The sequence below is a fragment of the Lactuca saligna genome, chromosome 8 (assembly GCF_052625555.1).
Source record: "Lactuca saligna cultivar CGN05327 chromosome 8, ASM5262555v1, whole genome shotgun sequence".
NCBI lineage: Eukaryota > Viridiplantae > Streptophyta > Magnoliopsida > Asterales > Asteraceae > Lactuca > Lactuca saligna.
This window is the reverse complement of record NC_136424.1, coordinates 96,047,889-96,066,777: the sequence shown is the minus strand read 5'-3', so window position 1 is coordinate 96,066,777 and position 18,889 is coordinate 96,047,889. Positions and strand designations below refer to the sequence as shown.

At 35.5% G+C, this 18,889-nt stretch overlaps 2 protein-coding genes across 2 annotated transcripts; one reads left to right on the top strand and one right to left on the bottom strand.

Annotated features, from left to right (window-relative positions):
• The first annotated feature begins 7,515 nt into the window (after positions 1-7,515).
• On the top strand, positions 7,516-8,692 carry LOC145012791 (uncharacterized). The gene is made up of 2 exons (XM_078971585.1): positions 7,516-7,908; positions 8,197-8,692. Exons 1-2 carry the CDS (start codon positions 7,598-7,600, stop codon positions 8,519-8,521), a joined length of 636 nt encoding a protein of 211 aa, XP_078827711.1. The 5' UTR covers positions 7,516-7,597; the 3' UTR covers positions 8,522-8,692.
• Positions 8,693-8,754: 62 nt separating this feature from the next.
• XI-I (myosin) lies at positions 8,755-17,409 on the bottom strand. The gene is made up of 29 exons (XM_078971584.1): positions 16,982-17,409; positions 15,787-15,930; positions 15,363-15,508; positions 14,466-15,272; positions 14,124-14,385; positions 14,008-14,045; positions 13,791-13,917; positions 13,543-13,716; positions 13,329-13,460; positions 13,114-13,223; positions 12,964-13,024; positions 12,501-12,884; positions 12,293-12,412; positions 12,109-12,207; positions 11,815-12,036; positions 11,607-11,746; positions 11,428-11,539; positions 11,270-11,320; positions 10,920-11,180; positions 10,684-10,830; positions 10,425-10,595; positions 10,175-10,312; positions 10,013-10,083; positions 9,841-9,940; positions 9,689-9,745; positions 9,519-9,575; positions 9,334-9,414; positions 9,141-9,223; positions 8,755-9,033 (listed from the first exon to the last, which is right to left on the bottom strand). The coding sequence occupies exons 1-29, from the start codon at positions 17,123-17,125 to the stop codon at positions 8,910-8,912; spliced, it is 4,563 nt and encodes a 1,520-aa protein (XP_078827710.1). The 5' UTR covers positions 17,126-17,409; the 3' UTR covers positions 8,755-8,909.
• Positions 17,410-18,889: the final 1,480 nt, after the last annotated feature.

The following is an 18,889-nucleotide window of genomic DNA, read 5'->3' as shown; positions in this document are numbered from 1 at the left end:
AACTATCAGATTTTCCCTGGTGATATATCTAATGTCCAAATGATTTATCTATAGGAGCACTGCGTCATGGCTCATCACATGCTACGCATATCTATGTCAACCCCGATATACCAGAAACAACATCTCTTATAAACCTGTAAGCCATACATGTTATGCACACACAATATATCCAGCACAATCAATACTCTATACTAATAACTCCATCACATCAGTTTTACAGGACCCTCAAGACCGCTTCCACCACTACCAAGAACACCCACTACCCTATACGAGATGAAGACAAAAAGCAAATCAGAACTCCTGGTAATATCAAACCACTACTACTCTATTCACAGATACCAATCATCTCACCCATTCACATCAAAATATAGGACAAAACTTTCCTTGTGCGTGCAACCATCAAAGACTTTGTCTTCCAAAACAGTTGGTACCAAACCACTTGCCCAAATTGCAAGGATCCCATCTTTAAAAGAGGCGAAAAATGGTTCTGCAGTTCCCATGGACATATCGAGAAACCAAACTACACGTAATCATCCTTCAATGAACATAATATACTTAATCACTCTACATATGCAATACTAATAAATATGTCATCCTCATAGATACAAATTCTCAGTAATCATTAGCGATGCGACCGACACTATCTCCGCAACTACGTCAGAGACATCATGTCGGAAACTTCTAAAGTCAACCCTTAACAACTTCATATCCAACAACCCGCTCACAGACGGAGATACCCTACCTCCAGCCATTACATATCACAAAGAAGAAACGAAAAAAATGTCCATCCAAATGCTCAGGGGATCATCTCCAGATAACATACGTTTTATAATAATAGACCACGAAACGTTAACAACCATGACCGACACATCCATCCCGACAACACCGGCGCCAACCCGAATAACAAGAAAGCGACAAAACGACACATCACCAGAGCCATCTGCACCTACTCAAAACGTCACACGCTCCTTATCCTATCACCCTTCAGGTACATACACATTCACATACAAAAAAATACATACATATGTTAAAACATCCTACTGACTTTTACTCAACACACCACAGGTCCCACATTGAAAAATATTCCAAAGCAGACCAACAAATAACAGCCACGATGCATAATCAACATAAACACCCTCTTCCGGCTCTACTAATATGTCTATCTTTTGTGTTACAACAATAACATCATCACCCCTAGCTTCTGAAAACTAACACCCTCTTCCCTTCTGTATGAATGATGTTATTGCAATTCACTTTCCGTTTCGTACATGTTATTCCTCTATACATACATACATACATATATATATATATATATATATATATATATATAAATGAATTTTCGGTTGTTTTCATACTCTTAATTCACACTTTCGGATTTGGATACTTTTTAACACCGGTAAATTAGCCCATTCAATTTCACAATTATGGCCCACATACATTGTAAACTGCTTCAAATCTATATCTTTACATGTCCAAATTTATAAAAGTTAACAAAAGACACACACACGTCAAAAAACAAATATATAAAAGGATTCTCTGACAAAACAAACTAAATAACCATTTTATCATTATATGCGTTATACCTCATTCATATATTTAATAACCATCTACAAACAAAATATACAAAGTTAGAGAAATCAACGCTTCATTTATATGAAAAGTAGAAAACTAACCATTCACATTGCAACTCAAATACACATTTACATCTAACATTAAATTTAATATCTAACCCTATAGCCTAAAGCTACCAAAAAAAGCAAATACCAACTAAACCTTCATTACCTCTGCCGCAGCCATCCCATTTGCATTACTTCCCAGGTGAAAATTAAATACCGCATAGTTACTACAATTCAACCACCACATTTTGACCCTATAAAATCAATCCCAGATCAATGGCCATAAAACCATAAACCATTCAAACACCATGGAAACCATCATGCATAAGCTCATCGGCACCTCTAGACGATGAAGACCTCCTTAGCCGATCTCCAACAAACATACACAACAATCAACACAGAGATGCAGACACTACTACATGACGCTCCATAAGAACTGCCATACAATGAGCTTACAATAACCACCCACGTCATCACCGACCTTGACAACATCACGGTGCTCATGCTCGATATGTTCGGGATGATGCAGGAAAACATGTCAGAAGCAATCAATGTGTGCAACAAAATCCTGCAAGACCATCGAACACCGTGAGATAGCAACACCACCCTCTTTTGCAGCATCAACCTCTTTTGCATCAGCTTCTACGAACTAAAATCATGTAATAACGTTACAATGAAGGAATGTTTTGCATCTACTTATGTAATCTAAAATGATGTAATGACTATGTAATGAAAAAATATCCTTTAATCCGCATTCTGTAAGACGGCCCATATATATCCAGTATAAAGAGGGTCTCGCACAAAACAGAAACACACTCCATATATCCAATGTGAACACGATCACAAAACAAATAATATCGTAAATCCAAAAAAATCAAACGTCACAGCAATTGGTATAACCCCCATGTAGCGTGGTCACTTTCTAGTTTATATTAAAATACTTCATATCTATGTGTAAGATGAAAGGGACCATGCACTCACTTGAGAAGATGGTGACTCGGCGCTTGGACAACACTTTTCACTCTTAACACAATTTTCCTCGACAAAACCTAGTATCAATATGACTAGGGTTTAGTCTGACGTTAACCGCGACTAATTAATAGTCTAACTATTATTATTATTATATAAGCGTTAAATAACACTCAATATAACTCATAATAATAGCCCAAATAATTATTTTAAGGTCCTAATAATGTTATTATAATTAATTAGAAACTATATTAAAAATAGCGTAGGCGTAGCTCACTTACAACAGGTTTTATAGAAAAAATCGGGCTTCGTTGGAGCAGCGTTTCCGAGCCGAAAGCTTTTCTTCTCGGGACCGTCGGGCGCTCCGGGAATTTCTTCTCGTGCTAGGGAGGTTCCCTAGACTTAAGAGGGTTTTAGGGAGGTTAGAGAGAAGTTAGAGAGAGAAAGAGAGGTTATGGTGTGAAGAAAATATGAAGAGTTCATCTCTTATTTATAGGAATTTTATAGTAAAGTAGTCTCCAAGCACCATCTGTATCTTTCGTGTACGAGCTCCGTTTTCTACGTCCTTTATATACACGAATTGATATTTACGAGTACTACAACTTTCATTTAGACCCCATCGGCTAATTCTCCTTCTAACTCATATTTACAAAAACTGTATCGAATTTGTCGCGCACGAAAAGTAGAAACTAAGCTTCGTCCATAACTTTAGCATACGAGCTTCGTTTTTGACATTATTTATATCCATGTGTAGGTAAAAATAAAATCTACAACTTTCCTTTTTACTCTGTCGGCTAATTCTCGACCGATCTTAAATTTAACAGTAGGAAGAGATCAGACTGTTAAATGACCGCGAAGAATTCGTAACTCCTTCATACGGACTCCATTTTCGTCTGCCTTTTTACCGTTGAGTTCCTATTAATGAGATCTTCAACTCTAATTTAGGTCGCATAAACCAAAAACCGCTCGAACTAAAATTCGAGTTTCGGGTCATGCATCGCTATGCCAAATCTTAGAAAAATCATAACTTCCTCATACGAAGTCAGATTTGGGCGTTCTTTTTATGGACACTCTCGGTTTAAAATTTCCTACGATTTTTGTTTAAATCGCTAAGGCTAAAAGTTGCTCTATCGTAAATTCACTATTTACGCTTCCCGGTGTCGTGTCGGTTTTGCCGTAAAACTTCGACGGGCCATAACTTCCTCGTTATAACTCGGATTTCGGCGTTCTTTATATGTACGGAAACCTTGAGACATATTCTACAACTTGGTTAAGACTATTTTTTATACATAATATTTTGCCGAAAATTCGTTTTTGACACTTATTGCCTCTAAATTGACTAGCCCGGGTCTACGGGCGTTACAACAACTTAGCAATGTGATTCCAAAATGACATGATACTTGTTCAGTTCTATCTAATTTGGTACTTTAAAGTGTTAACAAGCTCTAACATTTCCCATTCACCACATTAATTAACCAAAACAAGCTCTTTGATTAACCCTAACCTTACAAAATGTAATCTAAACAAACTCTTAGAATTAGATTAAAAGATTGCATTAAGCTTTATGTGAATGTTCCCAATGACACCCAAAACTCCTCCCAAGCTCGGGAGTGTAAGAATGTGTGAATAAGATTTACACCAAATTCATTCAATGGAAATCAATTTAGTGCTTTTTATTTAGTCCAATTTACAAAACAATTTCGGATTTTGCAAAATAGATAAGTTGAATGACCTAAACCTAATTCAAATGGCCAATAAGAATCACAATTAGAATCAAACATTCGATTAAAGCAAATCAAATTCACTAGATAGAAATTAAAAGAAAACATCAATTCATATGATTGAAATCACAACCAAGAAGTCAAAACATGAAGTTAGAGAAACTAGGGTTCCAGCTACACATGGATAGAAGGTGACATCCCCATTTTTCTCGGTCAGAAAAGATCGATTTAGTTTATGCTTTTAAAATAAAATCAGAATAGTCTTCCAAAAGATGTTGCAGAATTTGTCCCAAAAAAAAAATATGATAAAAAAAATTATCAAAGTATTTCTTAAAGAAATGTATTTTCATCATATAACAAAACCTCGGGATGTCATGTTCCGATACATACCAAAAGCATAAACAACATATTATAAGTCTTACAATAGTTATTTACAACTACTGGCCTATAATCCAAAAATCCCTCGTCATCATCCAACTATGCTCGGGGTCCACTACCCATAATACAGAAAGTTGAGTGGGTCAGGCTTGGGAGCCTGGTGAGCATATAGGGTTTTCAACCCACAAATAATAATAAATTTATTAATTTCATCGACCAACAATAAATTTATTAATTTCATCAACCAACAATAACCCTGATTACTCGTTTCCATTATCCTTACTTTACGTCTCTAAACACCTATCATAAGGGACCTAGCCTAAGGATCATCATCTAGATGCTAAGGGGAATCCTCAGCCATATATGTCCTTAAGGCAACCATGATGGGGATGGAGTACACTGGCGAACATATAGTTCACCAACACCTACAGGTTGCGAACCTACTAGCGTTCCACTGGACTGTCTAGAAAAGTTTGTTGTCGTCATCTATACTCCGCTAGATGACTACAACAACAACATCGAGGCCTCTCATCATTTTAACACACATCAACTATTTCATCTACCCATGTTTTATCCAACATATTTGTAGATAATACATATACAGTTTAAAACGTGTATAAAACATTTATTCAATACTCATCTCAAATAAACAAACAATATAATTACACATAGCACGTATTTTATAGAAAATACTTCATATCTATGTATTAGATGAAAAATGACTACACACTCACTTGATTTAACGATAATCGGGCAGCACTTCGTTTCTTAAAACGATCATTTCTGATGAAACCGGGAGCTTTAATGAGAACCAGGCCTTGCGAGGGTTTTGCTTCAAATCGAAAATATAAATTTTCCGGGGTCTTCGGACACTTCGGGACGTTCTTCGGGTGTTAGGTATGATCCCGGGACTTCGGGGGTTGTAAAATAGCTTAAAAGAGGGTGTAAGGTGAAAAAGTGTGCAAAAATCCAACCAAAACCAGGAGGGTTCGCAACTCCCTTTATATAGGGTGTGAGGCTTTGGATCCGGAGGGAAGGAGGGACAGGCTTCAGTTCACAGGCGAGGGGGAGGGGAACGCGTCGGACATGCGAAGCGAGGTGGGTGGCAGCAGCGAGGCGAGGCACGTACCAACAGCGAGGCGAGGTGGCTCGCTTCGGATCCTTCGGACGCGCCACGATTCGGACATGGGGCAGGCTTACGAGGCTCGTACGTGGCCAAGTTCGAGCCTAGTATGCGAAGGTTCTCGGATTTCCTGCCCCAAACTTCAAAAATTCATAACTTTCGCATATGAGCTCCGTTTTCAACGGTCTTTTCTTTGGGGATGTCCAATGTTTTGGAGGCGCCCTTCCACTTTTTTTTAGTTGTGGTGGATTCTCTTCCGGATCAGATTTTGTTTCCGAGACGACTTCGAGTTCCGCTTCAGTTTGAAATTTGGTTTGGTGGTTCATTGGGGAGTCGGGAAGATCATCAAATGGATTGAACTCATGTATCATTTGGGATGAGAAGTTCCTTTGTGGTTGGTTTTGAAACTGGAGTTCTTTAAAATTGTTATCGGTTTTGAAATTGATGTTGGTTTTGGTATTGTGCTTGATTTTGGTATTGAGATTGGTTTTGGACTTGAAATAGGTAGTAAACAGTAAACATCACCAAAATGTTGATTTAGTGGAGAATAAATAGGTCGACCACGTTGATTTTGAATTAAAGTTGGTGGAGAATGTGAGATGTTTAGGTTTTGAGTTTTTTTTTTTTTTTTTTGAGCTTTTCGGTTGGACGATGAGCATTTTTTTCAAAAAACTTGAATTGTTTGAATTTTATTTTATTTTATTTTATTTTTTGAAAAAACGGTCATATTTGACCCTCCAATGTTCACATTTACCAACCCAATTCACCCTCTCTCCTCAGTGAAAGCTAGCCAAGTTACCGAGCCGGGCTCGGCATGCCGAGGGGTCGACCCGGTGTGCACCGTGTTCGCAGAGGTCCGTTGCCGAGCTATCCGAGCTCCACGCCCTATATACAATTTTTTATTATATTACATATAATATTCATAATTTTTTACTTTCGTTGATAAATTAATTTATTTAACATATCATAAATAGTTTTTTAAATGACAAACATTAACTTTTATTGTCAATTTCTAAACGGAATATAAAAAGAATTATTTAGTTAGGTTAATAAAAATGATAATATTTAGGTATACACTAACAAACTTAATTATTAATTCAATTACTTTATTAATACAAGATTTAAAAGGAAAAAAAATAATAAATAGAAACGACGCATAATTCCTAGGTCAAGGTGGTAAAACATGTTTAAGAGAATAGTATTGGGTTGAGGTAAAATAAGTAAATTCTTAGTGTAGGAGCATTTGTTTATTTCTTTTTCAAAAATTGTGATAAATATTTAGTATCTTGAATATAATTATTGATATTATATCATTATAATAAATAATTTCATTATATTTAACATGCTTTATGTGTCCCGTTCTTTTTTTATAACAAATTTTTTATAGAAAACAATACATTACTTACGTAGTTTGTCTATCTAAATAGCTATTAAGCTATCACTCTATTCACTTATCATGTCAAACAAAAAAAACAACATAAAAAGGTTTAAATAACGTCGGAAAATAGAAAACTGTAGCCAATGGGTTTTGTAAGAATAAAATAAAATTCAATCATTGATATAAAATAAGAAAGAATTAGTGGAAATAAGTAATAATAAGTCGTGTGTGTTAATAAATCTTATCCACTAATCTGAATAGGATCCGATTCAGCAATCATCAATTCCCATATCTTTCTTTTATAATATAATATAAATATAAACAGTGAGATTGCAAATTCGGAACTCGGAAGGTGGTTATCGATTTATTGAATCTGTGAAATTCCATCTCTTGTTACATTGGTGACCATCAGATGAAGACGATCTGGGAAAAAGAAGATGGCGATGAATTTGGTGGTGGTTGCCGGACGTCGGCGTTGCTGCCGGAGACACATGTTGGCGAAGGAGGAGAAAATGGAAGCATGTTTGAAGGATCAACGAAGTCGATGATGATCGTACGAGAAGAGGAAGAGGAATGTAATTCATCGAGTAGTTCTTCGATCGGAGACGACAGTGACGACGATCGGGAAGGAGATGTCGAGAGTCGTTACGCATATGATCATCATAACAACAATGGATCCTTCGATGATGCAATTCAAGCCCTGGAACAAGCGTTGCCAATCAGGTTTACTTTCTTCACGTTTTTCAGAAAACGTGGAATTCTGCATAAATTTGTGATCTCTTATTCGTTATAATCATCTGCCATGACCGATCGTATGCATTCGTAATCAAATTTATATCAAATCAAAAAAATGGACAAACGATCTGTTTGTAAGATTTCTCCGATTCATTGGAAGTCTTTATCACATTGCCTTTTTTCTCCAAGTAAACCTTAAATGTTGCAGTTAATTTGCCAAATTTTATAAACACAAATCGAATTCACGATTGTTAATACATATGGATATTGTTACAGGAGGGGAATATCATCATTCTACAATGGGAAATCGAAATCTTTCACGAGCTTAGCGGATGTGTGGCCATCAACATCATCTTCCAGTTCCAGTTCCAATTCCATACAAGACATTGCAAAACCAGAAAATGCTTACACAAGAAAACGAAAAAATCTGGGAGCTTTCAAACTATCAAACATAAACACTGGAAGGATATCCAAGAAACCGAAAACCACAACAATGACAACATTTCAGCAATCTCAAGTCAACAGACCACAATTGTCGCTGAGATCATTCTCAATGGTCAACTTGCATCAATGCAATCCCACAAAGATTGAAAACTGTTAGCCCAAACTTTTTAACTTTCATGTTGTAAATTGCTTACTATGAACATCTCTAACTTTGAAGTGTTTCCATCAACCATACGAAATAGACCCTATAACTTACCATGTATCATCCTCACTCTGGGCCTCTATATTTTACCATTTAAAAATAAATAATTGGATTTTGCTTTGGCTACGAGAACGAGGGTCCACTGGAATCGATTACAATGTGCACAACAAACAAGCTTTACAAAAGAATAAAAAAGAAAAGAAATTAACTATTAACTAGTAGTATTTTACTTTACATGGAACTTTGCCTTGCTTGCACTCCTAATTAAATATCCCTACAGAAACGATATATTTCCCCTACCCTAAGCATGCAAATGGTACATTCCTGTCTTTTATCGACAAATTCACTTGGGATTTGGAAGTAGAAACTGTGCTGAAGGATATTCAGCTAAGAACGCAGGGGGCTCGATATCTGTAGGATCAATGCCTGGAATTGCCATGTAGATATCTTCTGTAGAGAACGGAATGCTGCAATATGTATATGTATATGTATATGTACACACCAAAGATGAATTAAATTTCAAAAAAAAAAAAAAATGATTTATTTAAATGAAATGATTGGAATTGTGAATTACCTGAGATCATCGTCCAATAAGAATGAATTGGAAGTAAGATTCTGAGAGTCCTTGTTCAACATTTCCCTCATCTCAGTAACAACCTAAAAGAACAAACAAACATTAACATTGTCATTGTATTATATAAATATTAGTAAACCAAATGAATCGAGGATTATTGACAAGTGGGTAAAGTAGAAAAGAAAATACTAGCCTCATTTGAGACGCTTTGGGTCCCATATTTGTCATCCCAGTACATTGTACTTATGCGATATATTTGTCTAACAGTCAACGCCTATCCAATACAAAATCACAAATTATTAAATTAAATGTGATCTCAGAGATAACAAGACGATAATAAATCCATCATTAAGCTTAGATTAAGATATATGTTGATACCGGACATAGATCCTGTCTGATCTCTTCCAGAGACTTTTTTCTTTTCTGGTGTATCACCTATTTAAGAATTACCAAAAAAAAAAAAAGTGAATTACACCTTTTTATGTGGGACAAGAAAATACAAGCTTTGTGTGTAATAACAATGATAGCAAGAGAGAAATGAAGTTTACCAGAAACCCAACAGCTTGTCTGATATAATTTAATTCATGCCAAGAAGTTCCTGCAAACTACACCAAATCCAAAATGTTGATTGTTGGTTAGGAAGCCTCCACAAACACAATCTACAGTTTATATTGATAAAAATATTCACAAAATAAAACACCTCTTCCTTTGCATTGGCTATCCATTTCTCAAGTTCTGCTAGACCAGATTTCACGTATTCCCCGTTTGAGAATGTGCAGCATTCTCGCCGCAATAAAAGGCTACAAGAAACTTCCACCTCAGTATTTATATGACCTAACAATACCAATAACAATATTTGGATCATATAATACCTGTTGAAAAGTGATATGTTGAGGAATGAAAACACCTGTGTTGTAAGCTTGCGAATGAAAAACGAAGGCACCTGTCACATACACATATATAATATGTTTATATATATAATATATATAAAACTATATTTTCTTCAATTTTGCTATGCAAGTACAATTACATACATGATTTCCACGTAAGCGATCCATGAGGGAATCCAAAAACTCTATGATCTTCTCCCACTGACTACCAGCAGCCTGCTGAGGGATGCCACTAGGTGACCTTGAAGGTTTACCACCATGTACTCGTTGGTTCTTGGGTGCCTTTATTTATTTATTCATATTTATACAAAAAAAAAAAAAATCAACATTTTATAAATAATTTTCTTTTCATTTAAACTTACTATATATATTGATATTATACAGAAAAACCAACCTGGATGCATGAATTCAAGAGCGGTGATATTTCCTTTTTTAAGTTGTCTCTTATCAGCCCAAATATCTTCTCCACACAAGCTGTTAACTGTTGTTTAAATAATATAGCTGGATACCTAGCTTCCATGGGTGAAATCCCATCATCAACAACATATTTATGCGGAGTGTACCCCTGACCAAAATGTCCATAGTCCACACGGCATACAAAATTAAATTAGGCAAAAAGGGTAAAACCGGAAGAAAACAAAACCAAAGCTTACTTGTGCAACCCTCCCATTCGAAAAAGATGACACACCAGAACGCTGAGGTGTCAAGAAACCATTGGACCTGAAGTTTCTTTGCAGGAGGCATAAAAGAGCTGAAGCATTGGACAACCAGTATGGTAAGGTAAGTCCCTCGTCACCCATCTGGAATTGGAATACAAAACCATCCCATCATAATGAGATTTTTATTATTTATAAGAATTAAGAAACACAAAGTGAAGAAACTAAACCACCTTAAGAGCACTGTTGATGTTCTCAATAATGAAGTCGAAAATTGTGGTTCTTTCGGATTCAAAGGCATGCCAATGAAGAAGGCACTTATATATAACAGTAGCAGCCACAGGTTTTCCATCTTTGAATCCCAGGTTTTCTTTAATACACCGTGACAGGATTTCAGAGTTCTCCTGCTGTTTTTCAGAAGTCATCTTTGACCGACGTGAATCGGTCAAACCTTGGGAATTTGGATTGGCGCTTTTGATAGGAGTAGGGGTTTCCTACATAAGGATTACAATGTCACACATATGATAATACATAAAATTAAAATAATATGTTTGGATGGAAGATTAGGCAAATTGGTCTTTACATATATAGATTTTCGCTCTGTGAAGGGAAGAGCAAGTGCACCAGAGAACTTCTGTGTACAAAAATAATCAACAAACATATTAACCACATGAAAGAGTTATTATGTGTTGTATTCAGACTGAAAGTGATTAAAAATAAAAATAAAAACTATTAATATACCTCAAGAAACGGCTTGGTGTTACTTTGCCAGTTCCCTCTTGAAGTGGCACTTAATGTCTTCTGTCTTAAAACATGGTTCTCTTTCTCCAAACTTGTTAGCTTTTCCTCAAAGCTACACAATAAAATCAAGCATAAAATAGAAGCATATATAAAAATAAAAATACTAAATACAACAATACCTTTTTAACTTCTGTTGGAGTATTGCACATGTCTTCTCAACCTCCCTCAATTTTTTAAGGTTACTGGATGCATCTTCTTTAGCCTCAGTAAGTTGGTTTTGCAGTGTTGAGTTCTTCTCTTCCAATGTACTCAGTGAGCTCTACATGGAAATGAAATAAGTAGCTTCAAGTTCCATATTTACATATTCAAAATAATTTATCTTCTTACCTTCAAATATGAATTTTCGTTTCTCAAGTCAGCCATTCCAACTAGTTCTCTTTCCAAAGAAGATTTTTCTTTCACTGACATTTCCAGTTGGTTTTGCAACACTTCATTTTTGTTGCATTCATTCACAGTAGCCAACTTTGCTGCATCCAACTCAAGAACCAAAGATTGCACTGTTTTTTTAAGTTTTGCAATTTCCACAGTTTTTGACTCATCAGTTGACCCCTGCATTAATTACATTGTTATCTCATTACACTAAAAGGCATCTAAATTTTAGCAAAGAGAAACCAATAATACCCTTAATTTTTTCTCTAGTTGCAAGCGCCACGTCAGATCCTCCAGCTGTTTTTCTAGCTTAGTTTTCGCTAGGCGCAAGGCACCAGTTTCATTAGCCTCCTGTAAGATGTAAAAGGAAATGACATACAAATACAAAACAAGAAACAATAGCTAAACAAAGAAAACAATAAATGTAGCATTTTACCTGCTTAAGCCTCCTGAACTCTCTCTTTGCCAATTTTCTTCTCCAAAGACATTGTATTTTAGTAATATCAAGCACACGATGACGAAAAGTGGAACGAATTTTATGCGACCTCCATCGAGCCTGTGAAATTAAAAAACAATGAGATTGTGTTATATCAATTCTTAACATTTGACACACAAAAGTTTATGTTTAATTCTTGAAAGTTTACCTGAATTACAGTTGCAGCTCTGTGTTCCCTTATGTGTAGGTATCTTTGTCTAGTAATGAAACCACGGATGCTTGCTTGCAAAAGTAGAGCAGAAACATATTGTTGTGTATAAGCATTCTTCAGCAACCATCCACGAATGTACTTCTGTATCAAAATAGCAGCTGCAGCTTCACGTTTTCTAGCATATATAACTCTAGTAAGATGACCTCTACAGTATGCTTGGAAAGAAATTGCAGCTTTTCGCTTTAATGTAAAATCTTTTCGTGCAATAAATGTTCTCATTCGAAGCTGTATACGCTTTGCAGCAGAATCCAAGACTCCAGCACGTTGACTATCCAATACACCAATTTGACCAGCCCTCAGGAAAACTTTGGTCTTCCCCAACTGTAAAAATAACAAAATTAGCAGTTTTACTTTACTAGGAAGTGTTAGGTGAACTCAAATTTCATGACCAGATACAGACCTGGTAATTCTCAAGTTTTAGTTTTTGCAGGATTTTTTCTGTCATGGCACGTTCATCGTAACTGCAAGTACATCAGATCAAGGGTAAAAAAGACATTTTACATTTTTTTTTAACCAAAAGTAGGAAATATTGTCCAACTCAGCACACCACCTTCCATCCATAACTTCCATGGCAATGAGTCCAAATCGGTCTACAAATTCATGATAGGTTTTCCTAGTAGGATAACCTGCAAGACTGATTCGAACAGCCTCCAAAACACCCTGTACAGAAATGAAACACACAATATCTGATAAAAAATGTTGAAAAGTGAATAAAAGAAATTGAAAATTAAAGAGAAAAAAAAAATTATGTATGAAGTCACTGACCCCACAGCGTAACTGATGTAACACGCTTTGATTCTCAAACTTCTGAGGCCGGTTGACTGAGTTTGGCTTCACACAGCGGACATAATGAGGCTCTGTTGAACTCAGGGTATCCATGAGAGCTTGTAGTTGTTGCTATGAAACATACAGAAACAACATGAACACAACAAACATTAGCAAAGTTCAACAAAAAATTTAAGAAGAGCATAAATCATACCTTAAATCTAGATGCCACAGAAGAAAACTTGTATGATGATCTAGAAGATTCTTCTGGCATTGCTGGGAAAAGACCAGCGATAAAAGGACACGTGGAAGAAGACATTAGGTTACAGTGATCAATAACCACATAATCACGGTTTTTATCCAAGAAGGAATCTGTTTGATAATTAACCTGCATTTCAAGAATCATGATGGAATATTACAATGTGTTTTGTAAGTTATGTTAGTAACACCTGCATTACTTGCCTTGCCAGCATAGTGAGAAATGGTAAAATCTGTCTCGGAGAATTTTGCCTTCCCTAACCTTGGGTGGGCCCGCAAATTCTGGAAAAGCTTGTTTGCAAATGTTTCATGTGTTGACTTTGGAAACATGCTGCAAAAAACATAAAAAACTAAAGCATAATCTACTGACAAATAACAGATAAAAAGTTTGATAATCTAAAGTCTTGTAAATCATTCGTACCAAGCTTCATCCAGTAGAGCAATTACTCCAATAGGCTTCTGCAAAAGCATGATGATAGGTATTGGTAAATAAAGTCTTGAGAATGCAAAAAATAATAATAAAATTTAAGAGAGAACCTTTTCGATGAGATCTAAAACATCTTGATTATCTATAAACTCAATGTAACTCCATGTGATTTGTTCTTTCCGATACTCCTCCTGCTCCATCTTAAACACATGCTCATTGAAATGTTGTTGAAGCTTTTCATTTGCAAAATTAATACAAAATTGCTCGAAACTGTTATGCTTAAAGCATTCAAATCCATATATATCCAAAACTCCAATCTGCATGCGAGAATTATGATCTTGCCCAACAGATCTATTAATCTTTTCAACAAGCCTGAAACAACCCACAAAAGGTCATCAAAATTTAATAAAACCAATAAAGAAAGTGAAAAAAGATTGAAGCTTGTAACAAACCAATCAAAAAGCCGAGCATAAACAGTCTTTGCTAAAGTATCACGACTCGCAACAGCAGCATCACAATCAAGAGCCTTGACTATAACCCCTTCACGAGTCTGAATAGAACGCGTGCATAAAGTTTCCAATAAATTCTTCAAATCACATTTGAAAAGCATGGCAGCTGTCTCCAAATGAAATTTTGATTTCTCATCCTTCACTTCTGATGAATCATGCTCTTTCCCTGGTTTAAATACCACATTCCCTAAATGAAGAATTGCAGCCAATGTCCGAAATATAGATTCTTGTTCTTCATTACTGATTCCAACAATATCCATGGCTCTTCTGGTTTTTACATATTCATCTGCACTGCTTACACCTTCCAACTCATAAACTTTACTTTGGTTCAAGTAATGGAAGTTGGTTGGAGGACCTAGTTTGTACATGTCAGCATCTCTTCCAGATGCACATAACTGGTAAAAACAATGGTAGTTTCTTTCTGGATCTGTGATTTGGACTACACGAGATCTTTCAAGTAAGTAAGTTCTAATTGCAGCACCAGATATTCTACCATTTGAATCAAATTGAATCTCTACAAACTTTCCAAATCGACTTGAATTATCGTTTCTACTTGTTCTTGCATTTCCAAAAGCTTCTAGAAGAGGGTTTGATTCTAGGACTTGTTGTTCAACTGTTCTGTCATCAATGGCAGCTCGACCACCAACATATGTAAGATATTGCATGATTAGTTTTGTGGTTTCGGTTTTTCCGGCCCCACTTTCTCCACTGACCAATATGGACTGGCTTTTTGCATCACCCATCATTGCCCTGAATGAATATAGAGTTGTACATGATGAAAAAAGAGACTAAAATGTGAAATTATCATCAATTATTGATGAAATGACAACAAAAATACACCTGTAAGATGCATCTGCTACAGCAAATACATGGGGGCTTAGCTCACCAAATGGAGCTCCTTTATATTGCTCCATCATGTGGACATTATAAAGATGAGGAAGCTTTGTGAACGGGTTGACAGCAATTAGGATGCTTCCTGTGTATGTCTAATATAAACACCAAGAACCGATTCACACTAGATTAACCAACACATTCTTTGTTTTAACATGAAATATCATAATTAACACACATTTAAGTGCATAACATAAATAAACTAAACACACAAAAACAGGACAAGAAGTATGAGAGCATACACACATGCATACAAAATTATAAACATAGACATTATGAAATCCATCAGTCGTTTTTATGATTACGAGGAGATTAACTAAGTCTAATTCATTAGAAAGTAAAGCTCAAAATCAAAATAAAATATGTCACTTACATATATCTCGTTAAGAGAATAACGTTTCTTAAGATTATCAAGCACTCCTGGTTCATTCAAGTAAGCCAATTTGGTCATATCATCCACCCCACCATATTCTGCATCAGCATCTCTTAGTAACAGCTTCTCCGCAAAAGTCAACACCTTCACAATGACATGAAATGACAATTGACAAAGTGATTAAATCTGAACTTACACTTGTCACGTGATGTTGTCTAAATGGTTCAGTGGTTTCCGGATAATTCTCTTTCATAAAATCTCAAACTATGGGTTAGTCAATAATTTCAGTTGAGTTACTATGTAATGCCAATGTGGTTAACACTTCTTGCATTGTTTTTTTATGTCAAATAACTTGTCTATGTAGCTAATAACCTTAAACGGTTTTATTAAACAGTTCATATATTTGATATTTAGCACAATACCATAGTTTCCATAGTCCAATAACTCGCTCATTATTCATCATGTTACTAGCTTGTGGATAATATATTCTCCAATAAATAAGATCGCCTAACGATTGTACAAATTTAATATTCCCGAACTTCCAGTTAAAGCACTGCAGCTTTTTCTCCACATATAAAGTAGTATTTCCAAATGTGGAGCAAAACTTTGTTGGTAGATTGCAAGAAAACATAAATGTAACTATCAGTCTTCATATTTTAGATTCCATTCTAGAGATAAAAATTAGGCCATTTAACATCATTATAGTGTAATATTCTCTGCCATTTAAGGAAACTGAAACCAAAACTAGTCCAGAACGAATTTAAAGAAAGCAGCCACGTCAGTCAGAATCCAATAATGTTCAATATACTTTAGTTTAGACTATACATATTGTGTGGCTTAGGCATCTTGTAATTCTATCCGATCCACCAGTAGTTGACAAATTAAGATCTTTTTCAGTTTTACACGAACCAATAAGTTAACAACAAGATCATGACTCCCATCAATGAAAACTGTTCTCAACATAACCTAACCTTTCTTTCAAAGTTGAAATGTTTCGATCTCAATCATTTTTTGATGTCAACGAAAATGTACAGTTCTTTAGAAAAAAACAAACAATAAAACCGTCTTGAATCATATATATTCGGATATTATTTCAATGAAGTTGCTTAAACAACAAGTCAAATCCCTCTCAGTTGACGAATTCTGTAGAAAAATACACAGAAATAAATAATCAACAAAAAAAGAAATTCATTACCTGCTTCCCGGATTCAGTGATTACTTGAACCTGTTTGCCGGAGAAACCGCTGACTTCTCCGGCGGCCCAAGCTGTGCCTTTGTCCTCTAACCACACCTTGGACCCCTTACGAAGACTCATCGTAGTGTTGCTATTGGTCATCATAGCAAGCAAATCATCTAGGTCTTCAGTATCCAGAACCCCAATAGAACCCTTGAACCAATTTTGAAATTCGAAGAAACCCTAGAAAGAATTTGGAGTAAATTTGGAGTTCCCGCCCTGCAAATGAAAGAGAAAAGGTCCTACAAAAGGGGCTGATGGCATACAGATACAGTAATCGACTATTTTAATGGAAAGATGGGAATTTAGGATTAAATTCTGCAGTTACGTATAACCCCATCCATGGAACTCCACCGTTTCAAACCCCACTTTTTTTACAGCAGCAAATAGCAACTTACAAGTCGGCAGAAACAGTTAACTGATCCTTTCTAATTTCTATGACTTAAAAACTAAATCTATATTAAATTTTAAAATAAAAATAAAATAAAATAAAAAATAAAAAAGAGCATCATAAGTTTATAAATTTAAATCTGATCAAACAAAAATAATGTAATCTTATTGATAATTTTTTATTCAAATAGATTAAGTGAAAGATATGTGAAAGTACAATAAAGTGTATGTTTATTTTACCCAAGCAACTTTGTCTCCTTTTAACCTTTTTAGGTTTAAATATTTTTCGTAAGTTGATTAAATTATAATGGGTTAAACATGTGATATAGAGATTTATTTAAATTATAATGGTTTAAACATGTGATATCTACAGTTATGGTATTTAAAATAAATTAATTGCTATGTTATCGTGAGATTAAATCGGTTGGGTTAGAAAGACTGATTTTTAGATAACTTATTTAGGAAGGAACCACCGTAACTAACCATCAGAATAAGCTTTCAAGGCAGTTGTCAAATCAGCCAATAAGCAGGTAACATTCAGTCAGCAAGTTGGGCCGTTCTTGCATGTTTGAGTACACGATTACGGTAGTAGTATTATAACAGTTTTGACACATACTAATGGCTCATCGTGTAAAGCAACTTTTTGTGCTTTTATCAATGAAGCTCTGTCTAATCTAATAGGGGTTTGATTCGTTTCACCCATCATACCTACTAAGTCGAAGGCATGCAAACTCGGACTAGTGCAACAAAGTTTAGACTCTCGCGATTGGACTCAATAATATAAGATGTTGTGCAAAAAGGGAAGGTAAAATAAGCTTTGCAAAAGCTAAGGTTGAAGCTCTTTGGGCGATATTAGCACATATCGCATTTCCTCATGATTAGGGTGGTGTGGTTGTTCCATCGGTTTTCTTTATGGAGGGATCTTTTATTCATAATATTTTTGAAAGGCAGATTGACAAATGCGACAGGAAATGAAGATTCTAGAAAAGCCTACGAATAAGTAAAAGAATGATTGGCTTATGTGCTCAACTCAAGCAAGAAAAAGCTAGAAAATGTAGCCTATGGAATGGTGGCAGAGGGAGTGGTCAAAACATAACACTGTGCAAAAGGTACCCGACCACAACATACTATCGTCCTTTTTTTTCTTTCATTTGTTTCGCATTAGGAGTAGTTGTAACTTAGCAATTACAAAACTAAGGATAAGCATTTTGACCAGATCGGATACTCGAACCAACTTGGGGGTAATAAATGGACCGTGGACCGGACCATTAAGCATACATTGATGTCGGTGCCAGTTTTTCAAATTTTGGACCAATTGGAATTGATACAGCATGTAATGTGGAGAATACAAGTCGATGAAGCAATTGATATCAATGGTTTTGGATGAGTTATTTGAATATTCAAAAGTTCATATGAATTATTTAAGTTGTCTTAAATGTGTTTAACGAGTTTTTACAAAAGAAGCATAATTTTCTTAAA

Excerpts from the sequence above, each read along its gene's own strand:
- LOC145012791 (XM_078971585.1), top strand. The coding sequence starts at position 7,598 with ATGAAGACGATCTGGGAAAAAGAAGATGGCGATGAATTTGGTGGTGGT. Across the intron at positions 7,909-8,196 it reads GAACAAGCGTTGCCAATCAG|GAGGGGAATATCATCATTCT; the intron begins GTTTACTTTCTT and ends ATATTGTTACAG.
- XI-I (XM_078971584.1), bottom strand. The coding sequence starts at position 17,125 with ATGATGACCAATAGCAACACTACGATGAGTCTTCGTAAGGGGTCCAAG. Across the intron at positions 13,717-13,790 it reads TTTCTCACTATGCTGGCAAG|GTTAATTATCAAACAGATTC; the intron begins GCAAGTAATGCA and ends CTTGAAATGCAG. Across the intron at positions 10,084-10,174 it reads ATCGCTTACGTGGAAATCAT|GTGCCTTCGTTTTTCATTCG; the intron begins GTATGTAATTGT and ends TGTATGTGACAG.